The 24,519-nt window shown below is 41.5% G+C and overlaps 1 protein-coding gene across 2 annotated transcripts in view; it reads right to left on the bottom strand.

The window, feature by feature from the left end:
- Positions 1 to 24,519, bottom strand: part of LOC124005441 (nuclear factor of activated T-cells, cytoplasmic 1-like) — a 99,118-nt gene that overhangs the window by 19,232 nt on the left and 55,367 nt on the right. For both annotated transcript variants that reach the window (XM_046314710.1, XM_046314711.1), the window contains exon 9: positions 6,646 to 7,290. In XM_046314710.1, coding sequence (XP_046170666.1) covers positions 6,646 to 7,290 — 645 coding nt within the window. The remainder of the gene's footprint in view (positions 1 to 6,645; positions 7,291 to 24,519) is intronic.

Genomic DNA, 24,519 nt, shown 5'->3' with positions numbered 1-24,519 from the left:
ATCACATGCCCATCCAGGCATGTACAAATGATGGAGTAATGAAAAGTCCTACCGACGCACACACACCCGCGCGCACCCGCACCGGCACACGCACACACACCTTACTTTCATTAGATCAATTAGGAGAAAGCACAGCAAGCCACAGTGTCAATTGGCCACTCTTCAAAGAACTGGAGTTCTTGATGCCATAGATTGGCTTCTACCTGAATCAGTTCACGTACTGTACCTAACCATGTGCGCACAGCATGGAATAATTAGACAACAATCAGACACTCTCACAGTAGCAAATCGTCTAGAAGCATTCCTGACATCTGAGCATTCTTTCATAAACACAAAACCCATTAAAAAGGAAATCTGGTCTCGCATCTAATTACATCAGGCCACTGACATGGAGAGACCCAATTTGTTTAGATATAGAGCTGCAGTTACGTGGTCGATGGATTCTTTCACAGTGACTGCGGATATTATGACGGAGCGGCTGAAAGCACAGCAGACTACTGCGGTTAAGCTACTGGGCCTGTAGGGACACATTTGAAAACACCCAGAGCCCAATGGAACTGAATAGGTTGACATTTCAAGAGAATTTATAGAACTTTTGTCTCTGGGGTTGCTCTTGAGACAAAAGGGGTCCCTTAAATATAAATACTGCCCAGAAATGACCTAATTGGACAGAACGGGACACATATTCCCACACCCATGAGCAAAAGCATACATTGTTAGCTTAAACCTAAGGATTGGATGGTCTTCTTAGAAACGAGATGGAGGAATGTTTTTTCACGAATACAACAAAAATCATCTAACTTCCATATAGCGTGTTTCAAGTTAGAGTCTTCATACAGCTCATCCCAACCAATCACCTTCCTCGTGAGTTTACGACAAGGATACTGCAATTCAAAGCTCGATTGGGGACAGCCTATCGTACGTCCGCCATTATATGTAACCACTTAAATGGGACTATTTCCCCTTTCCTCATGATCTTGGATCGGAGAGCCTATAACACGGTGCCATGTCATAATAGGGGGGAAACGTGTAGAAGGCAGCTGGTCCCGAACAGCAACCAGAGAGCTTCTCAAGCCTGGCCAAGAGGACCAAGATAAAAGCACACTGAGAGGAAACAGAACACAGTGCTAAAAGGTAGTCCAAGGTGCTTCACACACACACACACACACACACACACACACACGCACGCACGCACGCACGCACGCACGCACGCACGCACACGCACGCACAAACACACACACACACACACACACACACACACACACACACACACACACACACACACACACACACACACACACACACACACACACACACACACACACACACACACACACACACACACACACACACACACACACACACACACACACACACACACACAAGGTGCAAAGGTAACCTATTCCTCAAAGCGCGAAGGGGATCTCGCTATGACCATGAGATCATGGTCTATTCTGATTCAGGGGTTTCACCGAGTCTAGCATGCATTTATTATATTACAGAACTTCAAATAGTTACATTAAAAGAGTAAGGAGTGAAGAGATCTCTCTGAAGACTTTCCTTTAATCCTATTTCTAAGTCATTGCGTAGTATATGCGTAAGTAATGTGACAAGCAAAGAAAGGATATTCATCGTGACTAATAGTACATTGGGCCAGTCGATGATAACAAAAGTAAAATGAGAAAAATATTTGTTTAAAAGGCAGGGTACAAGACATGGTTTTGATTCCACTAGGAGAAACCTGCAGATGACACAATGTCCTAGTGGTCTTCATTGTCTCTCTAACCATCTTCTAAGCGCTCAATGGCTCTCAGAGACCCATCCATACGGCCTTGTACTCTTTTTTCCTCCCATTATAAAACTTCCCAAAAGCCTACACCCTCCTTTATCCACCGTCAGTTCAAGGTCCTGCCAGGAAAACAAGATTCCTAACATGAAAAACACAGCCATAATAGCAATATTAAAAACTCCACATCCTCTCTGAAGCCATAAATAATAAACAAGCCACCCCCCTTCTATTATACCTGTCAATAACACGAAGCATACGCCATGGGGATAGGAGGTCGTGACACTGCACTTAACCAACAGAGAGTATTGGTCTTCAGCCTCTATTAGCCCAGGCTCCGCCCCCTCCCAGCAGAGCTGGGGGTCAAAGGGCGAGTGTGGTGAAAGCACAGGCTCTAACCGCTAACGGCTGATCGTCCGATGGTCTACCTTGACTCCTCGCACACACAGGCAGACACAGACACACACGTGCAAGCATGCACACGCACAGACACAGACACGCACACGCACACGGGAGCAACTCAATAACAGCAGCTCAGAGATTCTATCCCATTAGACACCCCCCACCCCAACTGCAGCTTCTTTAATGAACCCCCTCACCCCCAACTCCGCGCCAGTCTCGCGACACACACTCCGATGTTAGAGACTCAGCATCTTTTCAGAGCGGTGCGGACACACTCTCAATCATCATTAGGGGTTTTGCAGTCCTGGGGTCTGGGCACCTTGCCAGGATGTGTAAAAGTTTCCATGAGAAAAGCTTGAGTTGCTGTTGGAGGGGAACGGTGGCGGACGGGGATCCTCAGAAATGTTAGAATTCTGTATTGTTGTTGGGGAATGGATAAAGGGAGAGAGAGAGGGAGAGAGAGACAGAGACAGAGAGACAGAAAGAGACAGAAAGAGAGAGAGAGAGAGAGAGAGAGAGAGAGAGAGAGAGAGAGAGAGAGAGAGAGAGAGAGAGAGAGAGAGAGAGAGAGAGAGAGAGAGAGAGAGGGTGGGAGGAAGACGACGTCTGTCTAGAAACCTGTTGCCACTGACGTCTGCCCTCATGCAACTTCGGGTCTGTTCTCAGTTTCGATAAAAAAAGGGTATTTCATTTCAATTGTAGAAAACTTGAGTTGAGGAGGAAACAACGAGTGGAAAGCTGACCCTGAAATATAAGGCAATCAGAATACACATGTCAAGTGTCAGAAATCAGCAGTGTACATTTGGTTGTGTTTTTTTCTCATGTGGGTGAATAAAGTCCCTCTGTATTCGGCTGTAACCAGATGGCAAGAGTCTGGCTGGCTGATTAGCGTTAGCCTTGTGCTAGTTCAGCTGTGCTTCATGATATCACCCATCACACCAGAAGCTAATGAGAGAAGACACACGGGCAAGCTCGCTGGATCCATCAGATGTCCGAGCCCGGTATACTACGACTGCATTACACACACGCACGAACGCACGCGCACACACACACACACACACACACACACACACACACACACACACACACACACACACACACACACACACACACACACACACACACACACACACACACACACACACACACACACACACACACACACACACACACACACACACACACACACACACACAGACAAACACAAACACAAACACAGGCACAAAGAGGCCTTCATGAGCACCCTGGTTCGAGGACTGGGGGTGTGTAAATGTGGCTCAAAGCCTTCCGCTGTGTAAACAGATGCCGAGTCTCGGATCAGAGCGGATATGTGTGTGCGTGTGACGGGAGGGGGTAACGATGTCACCGCAACTGCAGCTCGGCTAGGACGTGTGACAAAACGGGGCGTCATCACAGCCCCCTTGTTTTCTGGGTTAATTAGCCAGGCTAAAAAGGGACGCGTAAATAGCCTGCCATCGATTGTTTTCATTGATGCCGTTTGCATGACATTGTAAACCCGCCCCGGATTAGAGAGAGCGAGGGGTGTGAGTCAACCTGAAAGGTATTTTTTTTAACTTGAGAAACTTCTGTTTAAATGTAAACCTCACATTAAATATGTATATATTGGGTTTGGCATATGACAGTGGGCCTAAAACAATGCAATACCTATAGGGCTAGCTTTTGAAAATTCACTTTAACATGCATTCCCCAGAATGAATTTTGCGTCCATCCCTCTAAGCATCAATCTATGGACATTGGTCGAGGTTAATTCGCTCACTCAACTCTCCAGGCTATCGTGAGCTAGACCCCTGCTGCAGCGAACCAATGGCAGCCATAGGCCAGCAGTCCTAAATACATCCCCAGCACAAGCCAACTGATCATTCATCAACTTAAATACAATTGCAGCTCCTGGATATTACCCAAAAAGCCTTGGGGCGCCCTTTTACAGACAGACGGTGCATAATGTCCTTCAGTTAGCTAGCCTCAGGCTCCAATGCTCCATCACAGAAGTAGTGGATAAAGTGGTGCTAGCTGGGAGGGGGTTAGTGGGTTGAAGGGCAGTTAGAGGGGCTTATGTTCAACTTGTCATCCCCTCCCCCTCTAGATCTCCTACATATCTTCCCCACACTGACAACAGAGCTCCTTGTTGTACAGTAGCTTAGCCTGTTGATAGGTTGAGTGTTTTCTCGGGCGCTGGGTTAGTTCGTGCGAGCCGAAGGCCAGTGAGAGACATTTCCTCTGGCCGAGGCCTGGGCGTGGGAGGTGCTCCACTCTGGGGAAGCTCAAGTGTCGTCCCGCTGCAGAGCTCAAATCACTGGCTCCAAACAGGTCAGGGTGGGACACTATGCTATGCGGCTAACGCTAAATCACCACCGCCCGCCCAACCGCCTGGTGAGGTCATCCCCTGCCGTCGCCCCTCTAATGGAGAGACTCGCTAAACATACGATAATTAACGGACGGTAATGACTATGGAAAGGGAGCATGCCTCTCGCCGACTTCTCTCATTTATTTTTGATCCCAGGCTCATTTGAGGGGTCTGGAATGGTCCGGAATGGGGCCGGTGGACCTGACCGGTACAGCATGCAGAGGCCTTTGGAGTATGCTGTTACCACCGCACACTTACCGGTACTCCAGGAGCACAGTTAGCCCACCACAGATGCTCATTCAAGACATTAGATGAGGCGAGATTGCAGCGCGCCAAGGTTTTACCAGGGACGCCTTGGTAGGCCTCTGCCAATCAATACGCATTCCGGCGAGTCTCTAATGCATCTGTAATCACAGGCCCAATAACACTTGGCCACTGGGTCCACAGATATGGGCACCGCTAAAGTGACAGTGGATGGGGTGGTGGGGCATGAAGACATGGTTACTACTTAAGGGTTATAACTTTAGCAGATGGGCAAATGTTGAATGTTTCCATACGGTACAAATGATGCCGTAAAATGACCCCCTAACAACCTTTTACCTAGCGCAAAATAAAGCTTGAGTTTCACTCTCATTCGATTAATTCTCATACTCTGGCTCCTTTGCCTGCCATAACTGCTGAGAAGTTTGAAAAGGAGTGAGACATGTACAAGGCTAATCGTAATTTAGCTCCAGCGTCCTCTTGTTTCAACGTACTGTAAGGGGAAATATGTCAGGAGCTGGTGTCAGAAGATAAATGCTAGTTTGAAGTGAAAAAGACTAGAATGGCCTATTTGAGTGTTGTGCTTGTTTTTTGGAGGCAGACGTCCTCAGTTCTCGCTATTGTCTGTTTACGAGGTGAGGACTAACAGATTTGCTGACAACCACATTTGCTACTAAACCCCTTCATCCCCATCACCCCTGTGCTCTGGAACACACACACACACAGGCTATTTGTTATATTTGACCTTTATTTAACTAGGCAAGTCAGTTAAGAACAAATTCCTATTTTCAATGACGGCCTAGGAACATTGGATTAACTGCCTTGTTCGGGGGAAGAACGACAGATTTTGACCTTGTCAGTTCGGGGATTCGATCTTGTTTACAGTAGGTGCACAGGAAGAGTGATTACAAAAGGTGCACAGGAAGAGTGATGTTCCCGAGTTGGGGACTCGCCTTGTGGGGACTGTTTGGATGCAGGGGGACTTTCTCTCTTCTGGCATACCGCCACGGATGCCGTGCACCGCACAATCAGAGCGTAACAACAATGTGATGAGCAACCCCGACAGGGCCATAACAGGCTGGGAGTGACCCGGGCACATGGGGAGTTAGTCTACATACAAACGCTGCGTTCCTCCATTCCCCTGGCATCCATTGGAGCTCTGGTGACCCCCCAGCCTCCCTCGATGACGTCATCTCCAACACTACACCCTCCGCAGGGAAAACATGGGAAAACAAAGTGCCTCCTGACATCCCTCGCAGCGAGGGGGGAAAAAGCGTTGCAGCTCAGGAAACCCCTACCCATTGTTTTGCTTCCTTCATTAGTCCTTGTGTCAACAGTCGGGGGGCGGCACGCGCGCGCCACTGTTTTTGTTCTCTTGCTCCCTGCCTGACCTAGCTGCTTCTGATGTTTTGACAGGCTGTTTCGAAATCCCATCAAGGCCCAATTGACTGTTCAAATAACGGCGCTACTAACCCGGACAACATACACGGTAGTTGCGAAAACAAAATGAATCTGGAACGTCTAAAATTAACAAATCTGACGTCAACCCATGGTTGATAGCGCTGCAATTCGCCAGGAAAGAGGGAGATGTGGGGGAAAGGGTGTGGGTGGGTGTGGGGGTGTAGATAAGCAAAGGTGTAAAGTTAACGTAATGTGCACTGTAAATGGAACGTTCGAGAGAGAAATGAGAATCGTGTTTTTTTATGACCCTGTGTTTTCGTGAGGAAAAACAACACCAATGTGATAATGACGATGATGATGTGATGTCACTAGCCGATAGAGAGCATTGATTGACAGGTTTAGGTAGATACACCTTGTTCTTGTGACTCACCATCGTCCAGGTACATCTGGTCCAGATCCTGGGGTTCCCGCTTGACGGTGATGGCTAGGGAGGGGGGGCTGGCATCTACCGGCAGCAGGCTGGGAGGACTTATCCTGGCCTGGGTCTGGCTCTGTCCCTGGGTGGGGCTGTAAGGTGGTGCCTGGGCGAACGGGCTCTCTGCTGCCCCCCCTGGAGTGGAGGGGAGGGACCCAGGGGAGGTGGAGGGGCTGCTGTAGAGTGGGTGGTAGCCATGGGGACCGGGGCTACCAAGGTGATGAGGGCTGCTGCCCTGGGAGTGGAGCATGCCCAGCGGAGCTTGGTCAGGTGAGGAAGGGCAGACCAGTGGCGCTGGGCACTGCCCTTGCGTCTCCTGGATGGCGGACGCCAAGAGACCGTGCGTAGGGCTGGTGGAGAGGCACTTGGGGTAAGCCACGGGGGACAGGTCGTGCAGTGTTGGGCTGGAACAGGGGGAGGAGGCGGGCATGCTTCCAATGCTGCCATGGCAAGGCGGGCAGGGAGGATAAACCCCGACCAGGCAGGTGTCAGCGTCCCCCACAGGTATGATAGGAGTGAGCCTGGGTTGGCCATGGTAAGACTTGGAATGAGCCCCCAGAGGCTCATATTCATCATTCGGTTCTGTCTTTATTGTCGGGACTGGAAAAAGAGAGAGAGGGAGAGAGAGAGAGAGAGAGAGAGAGAGAGAGAGAGAGAGAGAGAGAGAGAGAGAGAGAGAGAGAGAGAGAGAGAGAGAGAGAGAGAGAGAGAGAGAGAGAGAGAGAGAGAGAGAGAGAGAGAGAGAAGAGAGATTAGAAACGTGAGGTAGGTCCACGTGGCTGAATGAGCAACTGAGTGTATGAGTGAAGGAGTTGGTGTAGTGAGATGGATTGTGGGTAGGATACCCTCCAAATCAAACAAACAACCAGCGATTAAAAGAGACTCTGTGTCATTGGCTGTGCCTCTCAAACGCCAGCTCAGAGCCACCCCAAAAAAAGAAAAGAAAGAAAAAAATAGATGAGTCATCAGAGCAGAAAGCCACAGCTGGCTCTAATCATGAAACGGTGCTATTTTCTTTGGACTCTCTTTCAGCTCTGATATCCTATGAAAGAGTGCTTTAAAGCGGCTGGGCTGCTGCTGCAGGAGCCCGGGACTCCTAGGCCTGCATGCTTCGAAAGCAATTGTTGCTCTCGGGACAAAAAGAGAGAGAGAGAGAGAGAGAGAGAGAGAGAGAGAGAGAGAGAGAGAGAGAGAGAGAGAGAGAGAGAGAGAGAAAAAATAATGATTTGATTGGGGTGGTCCGTGCTCCTTAAGAGAGTATGGTATGCCTGCGGTTTCAGGAGCTCTGACTTCAGCTAATGCAGGAGGAGAGTGCTATGACCCCACTTGCTCATGCCGCCGTCTTCCAACTCACTCAGGGTGCATTTGGGAGATGTTTCCACCATTTCCTGATTAGTTTGGACTGACAGTCATCGCACACTAGGTTTCCTGGCTGTGCGATCAAGATCAGTTTTCATCTTTCGGAGGCTAACTATGACGTGTGCACTATTTAGTGAATATTTTAACATATCCTCCAGTTGCACACACACACACGCACGCACGCACGCACACACACACACACACACACACACACACACACACACACACACACACACACACACACACACACACACACACACACACACACACACACACACACACACACACACACACACACACACACACACACACACACACACACACACACACACACACACACACACACACACACACACAAACCCTAAGGAAAAGATGAAACAGCCCAGTTGATCTAAGAAAACCCTTCATAAACCCCCACATGCTCCGATTCTGCCACGAGTACTGTGACACAACTAGGCTTGAATTAAGACACCCAGATGAATAACAAAAAGCTTCTGAGTCACAATACATGCACTGTCTATTGCTATTTCTGCACACAGTTAAATGTGTTAATGGGTGTGGTTAGTGTTTGATGCCAATCATAAGTTTTTTGGCAAAATCTGAATCACTCCAAATGTCTTCTGACACTCTATTCAATCTACTAAATGTCTTCTGACACTATTCAGCTTACAAAATGTCTTCTGACACTATTCAGAATACAAAATGTCTTCTGACACTATTCAGCCTACAAAATGTCTTCTGACACTCTATTCAATCTACGAAATGTCTTCTGACACTATTCAGCTTACTAAATGTCTTCTGACACTCTATTCAGATTACAAAATGTCTTCTGACACTCTATTCAGTCTACAAAATGTCTTCTGACACTTTATGAAGCCTACAAAATGTCTTCTGACACTCTATTCAGTCTACAAAATGTCTCCTGACACTCTATTCAGCCTACAAAATGTCTTCGGACACTCTATTCAACCAACTAAATGTCTTCTGACAATCTATTCAGCCTACAAAATGTCTTCTGACACTCTATTCAGCCTACAAAATGTCTTCTGACACTCTATTCAGTCTACAAAATTTCTTCTGACACTCTATTCAGGCTACTAAATGTCTTCTGACACTCTATTCAGCCTACAAAATGTCTTCTGACACTCTATTCAGCCTACAACATGTCTTCTGACACTATTCAGCCTACGAAATGTCTTCTGACACTCTATTCAGCATACTAAATGTATTCTGACACTCTATTCAGTCTACAAAATGTCTTCTGGCACTCTATTCAGCCTACTAAATGTCTTCTGACACTCTATTCAGCCTACAACATGTCCTCTGACACTCTATTCAGCCTACAAAATGTCTTCTGATACTATTCAGCATACAAAATGTCTTCTGACACTCTATTCAGCCTACAAAATGTATTCTGACACTATTCAGCTTACAAAATGTCTTCTGACACTCTATTCAGCCTACTAAATGTCGTCTGACACTCTATTCAGCCTACAAAATGTATTCTGACACTATTCAGCATACAAAATGTCTTCTGACACTATATTCAGTCTACAAAATGTCTTCGGACACTCTATTCAGCCTACAAAATGTCTTCGGACACTCTATTCAACCAACTAAATGTCTTCTGACAATCTATTCAGCCTACAAAATGTCTTCTGACACTCTATTCAGCCTACAAAATGTCTTCTGACACTCTATTCAGGCTACTAAATGTCTTCTGACACTCTATTCAGCCTACAAAATGTCTTCTGACACTCTATTCAGCCTACAACATGTCTTCTGACACTATTCAGCCTACGAAATGTCTTCTGACACTCTATTCAGCATACTAAATGTCTTCTGACACTCTATTCAGTCTACAAAATGTCTTCTGGCACTCTATTCAGCCTACTAAATGTCTTCTGACACTCTATTCAGTCTACAAAATGTCTTCTGACACTCTAGTCAACCTACTAAATGTCTTCTGACACTCTATTCAGCCAACTAAATGTCTTCTGACACTCTATTCAGCCTACAAAATGTCTTCTGACACTCTATTCAGCCTACAAAATGTCTTCTGACACTATTCAGCCTACAAAACGTCTTCTGACACCCTATTCAGTCTACAAAATGTCTTCGGACATTCTATTCAGCCTACAAAATGTCTTCTGATACTATTCAGCATACAAAATGTCTTCTGACACAATTCAGCATACAAAATGTCTTCTGACACTCTATTCAGCCTACAACATGTCTTCTGACACAATTCAGCGTACAAAATGTCTTCTGACACTCTATTCAGCCTACAACATGTCTTCTGACACTATTCAGCCTACAACATGTCTTCGGACACTCTATTCAGGATACTAAATGTCTTCTGACACAATTCAGCGTACAAAATGTCTTCTGACACTCTATTCAGCATACTAAATGTTTTCTGACACTCTATTCAGTCTACAAATGTCTTCTGGCACTCTATTCAGCATACTAAATGTCTTCTGACACTCTATTCAGCCTACAACATGTCCTCTGACACTATTCAGCCTACAAAATGTCTTCTGACACTCTATTCAGTCTACAAAATGTCTTCTGACACTCTAGTCAACCTACTAAATGTCTTCTGACACTCTATTCATCCTACAAAATGTCTTCTGACACTCTATTCAGCCTACAAAATGTCTTCTGACACTATTCAGCCTACAAAATGTCTTCTGACACTCTATTCCGTCTACTGAATGTGTTCTGACACTCTATTCAGTGTACTAAATGTCTTCTGACACTCTATTCAGCCTACTAAATGTCTTCTGACATTCTATTCAACCTACTAAATGTCTTCTGGCAATCTATTCAGCCTACAAAATGTCTTCTGACACTCTATTCAGTCTACAAAATGTCTTCTGACACTCTATTCAGCCTACAAAATGTCTTCTGACACTCTATTCAGTCTACTAAATGTCTTCTGACACTATTCAACCTACAAAATGTCTTCTGACACTCTATTCAGTCCACAAAATGTCTTCTGACACTCTATTCAGCCTACTAATGTTTTTCTGACACTCTATTCAGTCTACTAAATGTCTTCTGACACTCTATTCAGCCTACTAAATGTATTCTGACACTCTATTCAGCCTACTAAATGTATTCTGACACTCTGTTCAGCCTACTAAATGTCTTCTGACACTCTATTCAGTCTACTAAATGTCTTCTGACACTCTATTCAGTCCACAAAATGTCTTCTGATACTCTATTCAGCCTACTAAATGTATTCTGACACTCTACTCAGCCTACTAAATGTCTTCTGACACTCTATTCAGTCTCCAAAATGTCTTCTGACACTCTATTCAGCCTACTAAATGTCTTCTGACACTCTATTCATCCTACAAAATGTCTTCTGACACTCTATTCAGCCTACAAAATGTCTTCTGACACTCTATTCAGCCTACAAAATGTCTTCTGATACTATTCAGCATACAAAATGTCTTCTGACACAATTCAGCATACAAAATGTCTTCTGACACTCTATTCATCCTACAACATGTCTTCTGACACAATTCAGCGTACAAAATGTCTTCTGACACTCTATTCAGCCTACAACATGTCTTCTGACACTATTCAGCCTACAACATGTCTTCGGACACTCTATTCAGCATACTAAATGTCTTCTGACACAATTCAGCGTACAAAATGTCTTCTGACACTCTATTCAGCCTACTAAATGTTTTCTGACACTATTCAGTCTACAAAATGTCTTCTGGCACGCTATTCAGCCTACTAAATGTCTTCTGACACTCTATTCAGCCTACAACATGTCTTCTGACACTATTCAGCCTACAAAATGTCTTCTGACACTCTATTCAGCCTACAAAATGTCTTCTGACACTATTCAGCCTACTAAATGTCTTCTGACATTCTATTCAACCTACTAAATGTCTTCTGGCAATCTATTCAGCCTACAAAATGTCTTCTGACACTCTATTCAGTCTACAAAATGTCTTCTGACACTCTATTCAGCCTACAAAATGTTTTCTGACACTCTATTCAGTATACTAAATGTCTTCTGACACTATTCAACCTACAAAATGTCTTCTGACACTCTATTCAGTCCACAAAATGTCTTCTGACACTCTATTCAGCCTACTAATGTTTTTCTGACACTCTATTCAGTCTACTAAATGTATTCTGACACTCTATTCAGCCTACTAAATGTCTTCTGACACTCTATTCAGTCTACAAAATGTCTTCTGACACTCTAGTCAACCTACTAAATGTCTTCTGACACTCTATTCAGCCAACTAAATGTCTTCTGACACTCTATTCAGCCTACAAAATGTCTTCTGACACTCTATTCAGCCTACAAAATGTCTTCTGACACTATTCAGCCTACAAAACGTCTTCTGACACTCTATTCAGTCTACAAAATGACTTCTGACACCCTATTCAGTCTACAAAATGTCTTCGGACACTCTATTCAGCCTACAAAATGTCTTCTGATACTATTCAGCATACAAAATGTCTTCTGACACAATTCAGCATACAAAATGTCTTCTGACACTCTATTCAGCCTACAGCATGTCTTCTGACACAATGCAGCGTACAAAATGTCTTCTGACACTCTATTCAGCCTACAGCATGTCTTCTGACACAATGCAGCGTACAAAATGTCTTCTGACACTCTATTCAGCCTACAAAATGTCTTCTGACACTCTATTCAGCCTACTAAATGTTTTCTGACACTCTATTCATCCTACAAAATGTCTTCTGACACTCTATTCAGCCTACAAAATGTCTTCTGACACTCTATTCAGCCTACAAAATGTCTTCTGACACTCTATTCAGTCTACAACATGACTTCTGACACTATTCAGCCTACGAAATGTCTTCTGACACTCTATTCAGCATACTAAATGTCTTCTGACACAATTCAGCATACAAATTGTCTTCTGACATTCTATTCAGTCTACAAAATGTCTTCTGACACTCTATTCAGCCTACTAAATGTTTTCTGACACTCTATTCAGTCTACAAAATGTCTTCTGGCACTCTATTCAGCCTACTAAATGTCTTCTGACACTCTATTCAGTCTACAAAATGTCTTCTGACACTCTAGTCAACCTACTAAATGTCTTCTGACACTCTATTCAGCCAACTAAATATCTTCTGACACTCTATTCAGCCTACAAAATGTCTTCTGACACTCTATTCAGCCTACAAAATGTCTTCTGACACTATTCAGTCTACAAAACGTCTTCTGACACTCTATTCAGTCTACAAAATGACTTCTGACACCCTATTCAGTCTACAAAATGTCTTCGGACACTCTATTCAGCCTACAAAATGTCTTCTGATACTATTCAGCATACAAAATGTCTTCTGACACAATTCAGCATCCAAAATGTCTTCTGACACTCTATTCAGCCTACAACATGTCTTCTGACACTATTCAGCCTACAACATGTCTTCGGACACTCTATTCAGCATACTAAATGTCTTCTGACACAATTCAGCGTACAAAATGTCTTCTGACACTCTATTCAGACTACAACATGTCTTCTGACACTATTCAGCCTACAACATGTCTTCGGACACTCTATTCAGCATACTAAATGTCTTCTGACATTCTATACAACCTACTAAATGTCTTCTGGCAATCTATTCAGCCTACAAAATGTCTTCTGACACTCTATTCAGCCTACAAAATGTCTTCTGACACAATTCAGCATGCAAAATGTTTTCTGACACTCTATTCAGTCTACAAAATGTCTTCTGGCACTCTGTTCAGCCTACTAAATGTCTTCTGACACTCTATTCAGCCTACTAAATGTCTTCCGACACTCTATTCAGTCTACAAAATGTCTTCTGACACACTATTCAGCCTACAAAATGTCTTCTGACACTCTATTCAGCCTACTAAATGTTTTCTGACACTCTATTCAGCCTACAAAATGTCTTCTGACATTCTATTCAGCCTACAAAATGTCTTCTGACATTCTATTCAGTCTACAAAATGTCTTCTGACACTCTATTCAGCCTACAAAATGTCTTCTGACACTCTATTCAGTCTACTAAATGTCTTCTGACACTATTCAAACTACAAAATGTCTTCTGACACTATTCAGTCCACAAAATGTCTTCTGACACTCTATTCAGCCTACTAAATGTCTTCTGACACTCTATTCAGCCTACTAAATGTCTTCTGACACTCTATTCATCCTACAAAATGTCTTCTGACACTCTATTCAGCCTACAACATGTCTTCTGACACTATTCAGCCTACAAAATGTCTTCTGACACTCTATTCAGCCTACAAAATGTCTTCTGACACTCTATTCAGTCTACAACATGTCTTCTGACACTCTAGTCAACCTACTAAATGTCTTCTGACACTCTATTCAGCCAACTAAATATCTTCTGACACTCTATTCAGCATGCAAAATGTTTTCTGACACTCTATTCAGTCTACAAAATGTCTTCTGGCACTCTGTTCAGCCTACTAAATGTCTTCTGACACTCTATTCAGCCTACTAAATGTCTTCCGACACTCTATTCAGTCTACAAAATGTCTGCTGACACACTATTCAGCCTACAAAATGTCTTCTGACACTCTATTCAGCCTACTAAATGTTTTCTGACACTCTATTCAGCCTACAAAATGTCTTCTGACATTCTATTCAGCCTACAAAATGTCTTCTGACATTCTATTCAGTCTACAAAATGTCTTCTGACACTCTATTCAGCCTACAAAATGTCTTCTGACACTCTATTCAGTCTACTAAATGTCTTCTGACACTATTCAAACTACAAAATGTCTTCTGACACTATTCAGTCCACAAAATGTCTTCTGACACTCTATTCAGCCTACTAAATGTATTCTGACACTCTATTCAGCCTACTAAATGTCTTCTGACACTCTATTCATCCTACAAAATGTCTTCTGACACTCTATTCAGCCTACAACATGTCTTCTGACACTATTCAGCCTACTAAATGTCTACTGACACTCTATTCAGTCTCCAAAATGTCTTCTGACACTCTATTCAGCCTACTAAATGTCTTCTGACACTCTATTCATCCTACAAAATGTCTTCTGACACTCTATTCAGCCTACAAAATGTCTTCTGACACTCTATTCAGCCTACAAAATGTCTTCTGATACTATTCAGCATACAAAATGTCTTCTGACACAATTCAGCATACAAAATGTCTTCTGACACTCTATTCAGCCTACAACATGTCTTCTGACACAATTCAGCGTACAAAATGTCTTCTGACACTCTATTCAGCCTACAACATGTCTTCTGACACTATTCAGCCTACAACATGTCTTCGGACACTCTATTCAGCATACTAAATGTCTTCTGACACAATTCAGCGTACAAAATGTCTTCTGACACTCTATTCAGCCTACTAAATGTTTTCTGACACTATTCAGTCTACAAAATGTCTTCTGGCACGCTATTCAGCCTACTAAATGTCTTCTGACACTCTATTCAGCCTACAACATGTCTTCTGACACTATTCAGCCTACAAAATGTCTTCTGACACTCTATTCAGCCTACAAAATGTCTTCTGACACTATTCAGCCTACTAAATGTCTTCTGACATTCTATTCAACCTACTAAATGTCTTCTGGCAATCTATTCAGCCTACAAAATGTCTTCTGACACTCTATTCAGTCTACAAAATGTCTTCTGACACTCTATTCAGCCTACAAAATGTTTTCTGACACTCTATTCAGTATACTAAATGTATTCTGACACTCTATTCAGCCTACTAAATGTCTTCTGACACTATTCAGTCTACAAAATGTCTTCTGACACTCTAGTCAACCTACTAAATGTCTTCTGACACTCTATTCAGCCAACTAAATGTCTTCTGACACTCTATTCAGCCTACAAAATGTCTTCTGACACTCTATTCAGCCTACAAAATGTCTTCTGACACAATTCAGCGTACAAAATGTCTTCTGACACTCTATTCAGCCTACAAAATGTCTTCTGACACTCTATTCAGTCTACAAATTTTCTTCTGACACTCTATTCAGCCTACTAAATGTCTTTAGATGCTATATTCAGCCTACTAAATGTCTTATGACACTCTATTCAGCCTACTAAATGTCTTCTGACACTCTATTCATCCTACAAAATGTCTTCTGACACTCTATTCAGCCTACAAAATGTCTTCTGACACTCTATTCAGCCTACAAAATGTCTTCTGACACTCTATTCAGTCTACAACATGACTTCTGACACTATTCAGCCTACGAAATGTCTTCTGACACTCTTTTCAGCATACTAAATGTCTTCTGACACAATTCAGCATACAAATTGTCTTCTGACATTCTATTCAGTCTACAAAATGTCTTCTGACACTCTATTCAGCCTACTAAATGTTTTCTGACACTCTATTCAGTCTACAAAATGTCTTCTGGCACTCTATTCAGCCTACTAAATGTCTTCTGACACTCTATTCAGTCTACAAAATGTCTTCTGACACTCTAGTCAACCTACTAAATGTCTTCTGACACTCTATTCAGCCAACTAAATATCTTCTGACACTCTATTCAGCCTACAAAATGTCTTCTGACACTCTATTCAGCCTACAAAATGTCTTCTGACACTATTCAGTCTACAAAACGTCTTCTGACACTCTATTCAGTCTACAAAATGACTTCTGACACCCTATTCAGTCTACAAAATGTCTTCGGACACTCTATTCAGCCTACAAAATGTCTTCTGATACTATTCAGCATACAAAATGTCTTCTGACACAATTCAGCATCCAAAATGTCTTCTGACACTCTATTCAGCCTACAACATGTCTTCTGACACTCTAGTCAACCTACTAAATGTCTTCTGACACTCTATTCAGCCAACTAAATATCTTCTGACACTCTATTCAGCATGCAAAATGTTTTCTGACACTCTATTCAGTCTACAAAATGTCTTCTGGCACTCTGTTCAGCCTACTAAATGTCTTCTGACACTCTATTCAGCCTACTAAATGTCTTCCGACACTCTATTCAGTCTACAAAATGTCTGCTGACACACTATTCAGCCTACAAAATGTCTTCTGACACTCTATTCAGCCTACTAAATGTTTTCTGACACTCTATTCAGCCTACAAAATGTCTTCTGACATTCTATTCAGCCTACAAAATGTCTTCTGACATTCTATTCAGTCTACAAAATGTCTTCGGACACTCTATTCAGCATACTAAATGTCTTCTGACACAATTCAGCGTACAAAATGTCTTCTGACACTCTATTCAGACTACAACATGTCTTCTGACACTATTCAGCCTACAACATGTCTTCGGACACTCTATTCAGCATACTAAATGTCTTCTGACATTCTATACAACCTACTAAATGTCTTCTGGCAATCTATTCAGCCTACAAAATGTCTTCTGACACTCTATTCAGCCTACAAAATGTCTTCTGACACAATTCAGCATGCAAAATGTTTTCTGACACTCTATTCAGTCTACAAAATGTCTTCTGGCACTCTGTTCAGCCTACTAAATGTCTTCTGACACTCTATTCAGCCTACTAAATGTCTTCCGACACTCTATTCAGTCTACAAAATGTCTTCTGACACACTATTCAGCCTACAAAATGTCTTCTGACACTCTATTCAGCCTACTAAATGTTTTCTGACACTCTATTCAGCCTACAAAATGTCTTCTGACATTCTATTCAGCCTACAAAATGTCTTCTGATACTATTCAGCCTACAAAATGTCTTCTGACACTCTATTCATACTACAAAATGTCTTCTGACACTCTATTCAGCCTACAACATGTCTTCTGACACTATTCAGCCTACAAAATGTCTTCTGACACTCTATTCAGCCTACAAAATGTCTTCTGACACTCTATTCAGTCTACAACATGTCTTCTGACACTCTAGTCAACCTACTAAATGTCTTCTGACACTCTATTCAGCCAACTAAATATCTTCTGACACTCTATTCAGCCTACAAAATGTCTTCTGACACTCTATTCAGCCTACAAAATGTCTTCTGATACTATTCAGCCTACAAAATGTCTTCTGACACTCTATTCATCCTACAAAATGTCTTCTGACACTCTATTCAGCCTACAACATGTCTTCTGACACTATTCAGCCTACAAAATGTCTTCTGACACTCTATTCAGCCTACAAAATGTCTTCTGACACTCTATTCAGTCTACAACATGTCTTCTGACACTCTAGTCAACCTACTAAATGTCTTCTGACACTCTATTCAGCCAACTAAATATCTTCTGACACTCTATTCAGCCTACAAAATGTCTTCTGACACTCTATTCAGCCTACAAAATGTCTTCTGACACTATTCAGTCTACAAAACGTCTTCTGACACTCTATTCAGTCTACAAAATGACTTCTGACACCCTATTCAGTCTACAAAATGTCTTCGGACACTCTATTCAGCCTACAAAATGTCTTCTGATACTATTCAGCATACAAAATGTCTTCTGACACAATTCAGCATCCAAAATGTCTTCTGACACTCTATTCAGCCTACAACATGTCTTCTGACACTATTCAGCCTACAACATGTCTTCGGACACTCTATTCAGCATACTAAATGTCTTCTGACACTCTATTCAGACTACAACATGTCTTCTGACACTATTCAGCCTACAACATGTCTTCGGACACTCTATTCAGCATACTAAATGTCTTCTGACATTCTATACAACCTACTAAATGTCTTCTGGCAATCTATTCAGCCTACAAAATGTCTTCTGACACTCTATTCAGCCTACAAAATGTCTTCTGACACAATTCAGCATGCAAAATGTTTTCTGACACTCTATTCAGTCTACAAAATGTCTTCTGGCACTCTGTTCAGCCTACTAAATGTCTTCTGACACTCTATTCAGCCTACTAAATGTCTTCCGACACTCTATTCAGTCTACAAAATGTCTTCTGACACACTATTCAGCCTACAAAATGTCTTCTGACACTCTATTCAGCCTACTAAATGTTTTCTGACACTCTATTCAGCCTACAAAATGTCTTCTGACATTCTATTCAGCCTACAAAATGTCTTCTGACATTCTATTCAGTCTACAAAATGTCTTCTGACACTCTATTCAGCCTACAAAATGTCTTCTGACACTCTATTCAGTCTACTAAATGTCTTCTGACACTATTCAAACTACAAAATGTCTTCTGACACTATTCAGTCCACAAAATGTCTTCTGACACTCTATTCAGCCTACTAAATGTCTTCTGACACTCTATTCAGCCTACTAAATGTCTTCTGACACTCTATTCATCCTACAAAATGTCTTCTGACACTCTATTCAGCCTACAACATGTCTTCTGACACTATTCAGCCTACAAAATGTCTTCTGACACTCTATTCAGCCTACAAAATGTCTTCTGACACTCTATTCAGTCTACAACATGTCTTCTGACACTCTAGTCAACCTACTAAATGTCTTCTGACACTCTATTCAGCCAACTAAATATCTTCTGACACTCTATTCAGTATGCAAAATGTTTTCTGACACTATATTCAGTCTACAAAATGTCTTCTGGCACTCTGTTCAGCCTACTAAATGTCTTCTGACACTCTATTCAGCCTACTAAATGTCTTCCGACACTCTATTCAGTCTACAAAATGTCTGCTGACACACTATTCAGCCTACAAAATGTCTTCTGACACTCTATTCAGCCTACTAAATGTTTTCTGACACTCTATTCAGCCTACAAAATGTCTTCTGACATTCTATTCAGCCTACAAAATGTCTTCTGACATTCTATTCAGTCTACAACATGTCTTCTGACACTCTATTCAGCCTACAAAATGTCTTCTGACACTCTATTCAGTCTACTAAATGTCTTCTGACACTATTCAAACTACAAAATGTCTTCTGACACTATTCAGTCCACAAAATGTCTTCTGACACTCTATTCAGCCTACTAAATGTATTCTGACACTCTATTCAGCCTACTAAATGTCTTCTGACACTCTATTCATCCTACAAAATGTCTTCTGACACTCTATTCAGCCTACAACATGTCTTCTGACACTTTTCAGCCTACAAAATGTCTTCTGACACTCTATTCAGCCTACAAAATGTCTTCTGACACTCTATTCAGCCTACAAAATGTCTTCTGACACTCTATTCAGTCTACAAATTTTCTTCTGACACTCTATTCAGCCTACTAAATGTCTTTAGATGCTATATTCAGCCTACTAAATGTCTTATGACACTCTATTCAGCCTACTAAATGTCTTCTGACACTCTATTCATCCTACAAAATGTCTTCTGACACTCTATTCAGCCTACAAAATGTCTTCTGACACTCTATTCAGCCTACAAAATGTCTTCTGACACTCTATTCAGTCTACAACATGACTTCTGACACTATTCAGCCTACGAAATGTCTTCTGACACTCTATTCAGCATACTAAATGTCTTCTGACACAATTCAGCATACAAATTGTCTTCTGACATTCTATTCAGTCTACAAAATGTCTTCTGACACTCTATTCAGCCTACTAAATGTTTTCTGACACTCTATTCAGTCTACAAAATGTCTTCTGGCACTCTATTCAGCCTACTAAATGTCTTCTGACACTCTATTCAGTCTACAAAATGTCTTCTGACACTCTAGTCAACCTACTAAATGTCTTCTGACACTCTATTCAGCCTACTAAATGTCTTCCGACACTCTATTCAGTCTACAAAATGTCTGCTGACACACTATTCAGCCTACAAAATGTCTTCTGACACTCTATTCAGCCTACTAAATGTTTTCTGACACTCTATTCAGCCTACAAAATGTCTTCTGACATTCTATTCAGCCTACAAAATGTCTTCTGACATTCTATTCAGTCTACAAAATGTCTTCTGACACTCTATTCAGCCTACAAATGTCTTCTGACACTCTATTCAGTCTACTAAATGTCTTCTGACACTATTCAAACTACAAAATGTCTTCTGACACTATTCAGTCCACAAAATGTCTTCTGACACTCTATTCAGCCTACTAAATGTATTCTGACACTCTATTCAGCCTACTAAATGTCTTCTGACACTCTATTCATCCTACAAAATGTCTTCTGACACTCTATTCAGCCTACAACATGTCTTCTGACACTTTTCAGCCTACAAAATGTCTTCTGACACTCTATTCAGCCTACAAAATGTCTTCTGACACTCTATTCAGCCTACAAAATGTCTTCTGACACTCTATTCAGTCTACAAATTTTCTTCTGACACTCTATTCAGCCTACTAAATGTCTTTAGATGCTATATTCAGCCTACTAAATGTCTTATGACACTCTATTCAGCCTACTAAATGTCTTCTGACACTCTATTCATCCTACAAAATGTCTTCTGACACTCTATTCAGCCTACAAAATGTCTTCTGACACTCTATTCAGCCTACAAAATGTCTTCTGACACTCTATTCAGTCTACAACATGACTTCTGACACTATTCAGCCTACGAAATGTCTTCTGACACTCTATTCAGCATACTAAATGTCTTCTGACACAATTCAGCATACAAATTGTCTTCTGACATTCTATTCAGTCTACAAAATGTCTTCTGACACTCTATTCAGCCTACTAAATGTTTTCTGACACTCTATTCAGTCTACAAAATGTCTTCTGGCACTCTATTCAGCCTACTAAATGTCTTCTGACACTCTATTCAGTCTACAAAATGTCTTCTGACACTCTAGTCAACCTACTAAATGTCTTCTGACACTCTATTCAGCCAACTAAATATCTTCTGACACTCTATTCAGCCTACAAAATGTCTTCTGACACTCTATTCAGCCTACAAAATGTCTTCTGACACTATTCAGTCTACAAAACGTCTTCTGACACTCTATTCAGTCTACAAAATGACTTCTGACACCCTATTCAGTCTACAAAATGTCTTCGGACACTCTATTCAGCCTACAAAATGTCTTCTGATACTATTCAGCATACAAAATGTCTTCTGACACAATTCAGCATCCAAAATGTCTTCTGACACTCTATTCAGCCTACAACATGTCTTCTGACACAATTCAGCGTACAAAATGTCTTCTGACACTCTATTCAGACTACAACATGTCTTCTGACACTATTCAGCCTACAACATGTCTTCGGACACTCTATTCAGCATACTAAATGTCTTCTGACACAATTCAGCGTACAACATGTCTTCTGACACTCTATTCAGACTACAACATGTCTTCTGACACTATTCAGCCTACAACATGTCTTCGGACACTCTATTCAGCATACTAAATGTCTTCTGACACTATTCAACCTACAAAATGTCTTCTGACACTCTATTCAGTCCACAAAATGTCTTCTGACACTCTATTCAGCCTACTCATTTTTTTCTGACACTCTATTCAGTCTACTAAATGTCTTCTGACACTCTATTCAGCCGACTAAATGTATTCTGACACTCTATTCATCCTACTAAATGTCTTCTGACACTCTATTCATCCTACAAAATGTCTTCTGACACTATTCAGCCTACAAAATGTCTTCTGACACTCTATTCAGCCTACAAAATGTCTTCTGACTCTCTATTCAGTCTACCAAATGTCTTCTGACAATCTATTCAGCCTACTAAATTTCTTCTGACACTCTATTCAGCCTACAAAATGTCTTCTGACATTCTATACAACCTACTAAATGTCTTCTGGCAATCTATTCAGCCTACAAAATGTCTTCTGACACTCTATTCAGCCTACAAAATGTCTTCTGACACAATTCAGCATGCAAAATGTTTTCTGAGACTCTATTCAGTCTACAAAATGTCTTCTGGCACTCTGTTCAGCCTACTAAATGTCTTCTGACACTCTATTCAGCCTACTAAATGTCTTCCGACACTCTATTCAGCCTACTAAATGTCTTTAGATGCTATATTCAGCCTACTAAATGTCTTATGACACTCTATTCAGCCTACTAAATGTCTTCTGACACTCTATTCATCCTACAAAATGTCTTCTGACACTCTATTCAGCCTACTAAATGTCTTCTGACACTCTATTCATCCTACAAAATGTCTTCTGACACTCTATTCAGCCTACAAAATGTCTTCTGACACTCTATTCAGCCTACAAAATGTCTTCTGACACTCTATTCAGTCTACAACATGTATTCTGACACTATTCAGCCTACGAAATGTCTTCTGACACTCTATTCAGCATACTAAATGTCTTCTGACACAATTCAGCATACAAATTGTCTTCTGACATTCTATTCAGTCTACAAAATGTCTTCTGACACTCTATTCAGCCTACTAAATGTTTTCTGACACTCTATTCAGTCTACAAAATGTCTTCTGGCACTCTATTCAGCCTACTAAATGTCTTCTGACACTCTATTCAGTCTACAAAATGTCTTCTGACACTCTAGTCAACCTACTAAATGTCTTCTGACACTCTATTCAGCCAACTAAATATCTTCTGACACCCTATTCAGTCTACAAAATGTCTTCGGACACTCTATTCAGCCTACAAAATGTCTTCTGATACTATTCAGCATACAAAATGTCTTCTGACACAATTCAGCATCCAAAATGTCTTCTGACACTCTATTCAGCCTACAACATGTCTTCTGACACAATTCAGCGTACAAAATGTCTTCTGACACTCTATTCAGACTACAACATGTCTTCTGACACTATTCAGCCTACAACATGTCTTCGGACACTCTATTCAGCATACTAAATGTCTTCTGACACAATTCAGCGTACAAAATGTCTTCTGACACTCTATTCAGACTACAACATGTCTTCTGACACTATTCAGCCTACAACATGTCTTCGGACACTCTATTCAGCATACTAAATGTCTTCTGACACTATTCAACCTACAAAATGTCTTCTGACACTCTATTCAGTCCACAAAATGTCTTCTGACACTCTATTCAGCCTACTCATTTTTTTCTGACACTCTATTCAGTCTACTAAATGTCTTCTGACACTCTATTCAGCCTACTAAATGTATTCTGACACTCTATTCATCCTACAAAATGTCTTCTGACACTCTATTCATCCTACAAAATGTCTTCTGACACTCTATTCAGCCTACAAAATGTCTTCTGACACTCTATTCAGCCTACAAAATGTCTTCTGACTCTCTATTCAGTCTACCAAATGTCTTCTGACAATCTATTCAGCCTACTAAATGTCTTCTGACACTCTATTCAGCCTACAAAATGTCTTCTGACATTCTATACAACCTACTAAATGTCTTCTGGCAATCTATTCAGCCTACAAAATGTCTTCTGACACTCTATTCAGCCTACAAAATGTCTTCTGACACAATTCAGCATGCAAAATGTTTTCTGACACTCTATTCAGTCTACAAAATGTCTTCTGGCACTCTGTTCAGCCTACTAAATGTCTTCTGACACTCTATTCAGCCTACTAAATGTCTTCCGACACTCTATTCAGTCTACAAAATGTCTTCTGACACACTATTCAGCCTAAAAATGTCTTCTGACACTCTA

Source organism: Oncorhynchus gorbuscha, linkage group LG19 (genome assembly GCF_021184085.1).
Source record: "Oncorhynchus gorbuscha isolate QuinsamMale2020 ecotype Even-year linkage group LG19, OgorEven_v1.0, whole genome shotgun sequence".
Lineage (NCBI taxonomy): Eukaryota > Metazoa > Chordata > Actinopteri > Salmoniformes > Salmonidae > Oncorhynchus > Oncorhynchus gorbuscha.
The sequence above is the reverse complement of the archived record's forward strand: the minus strand, read 5'-3'. Positions and strand labels throughout refer to the sequence as shown.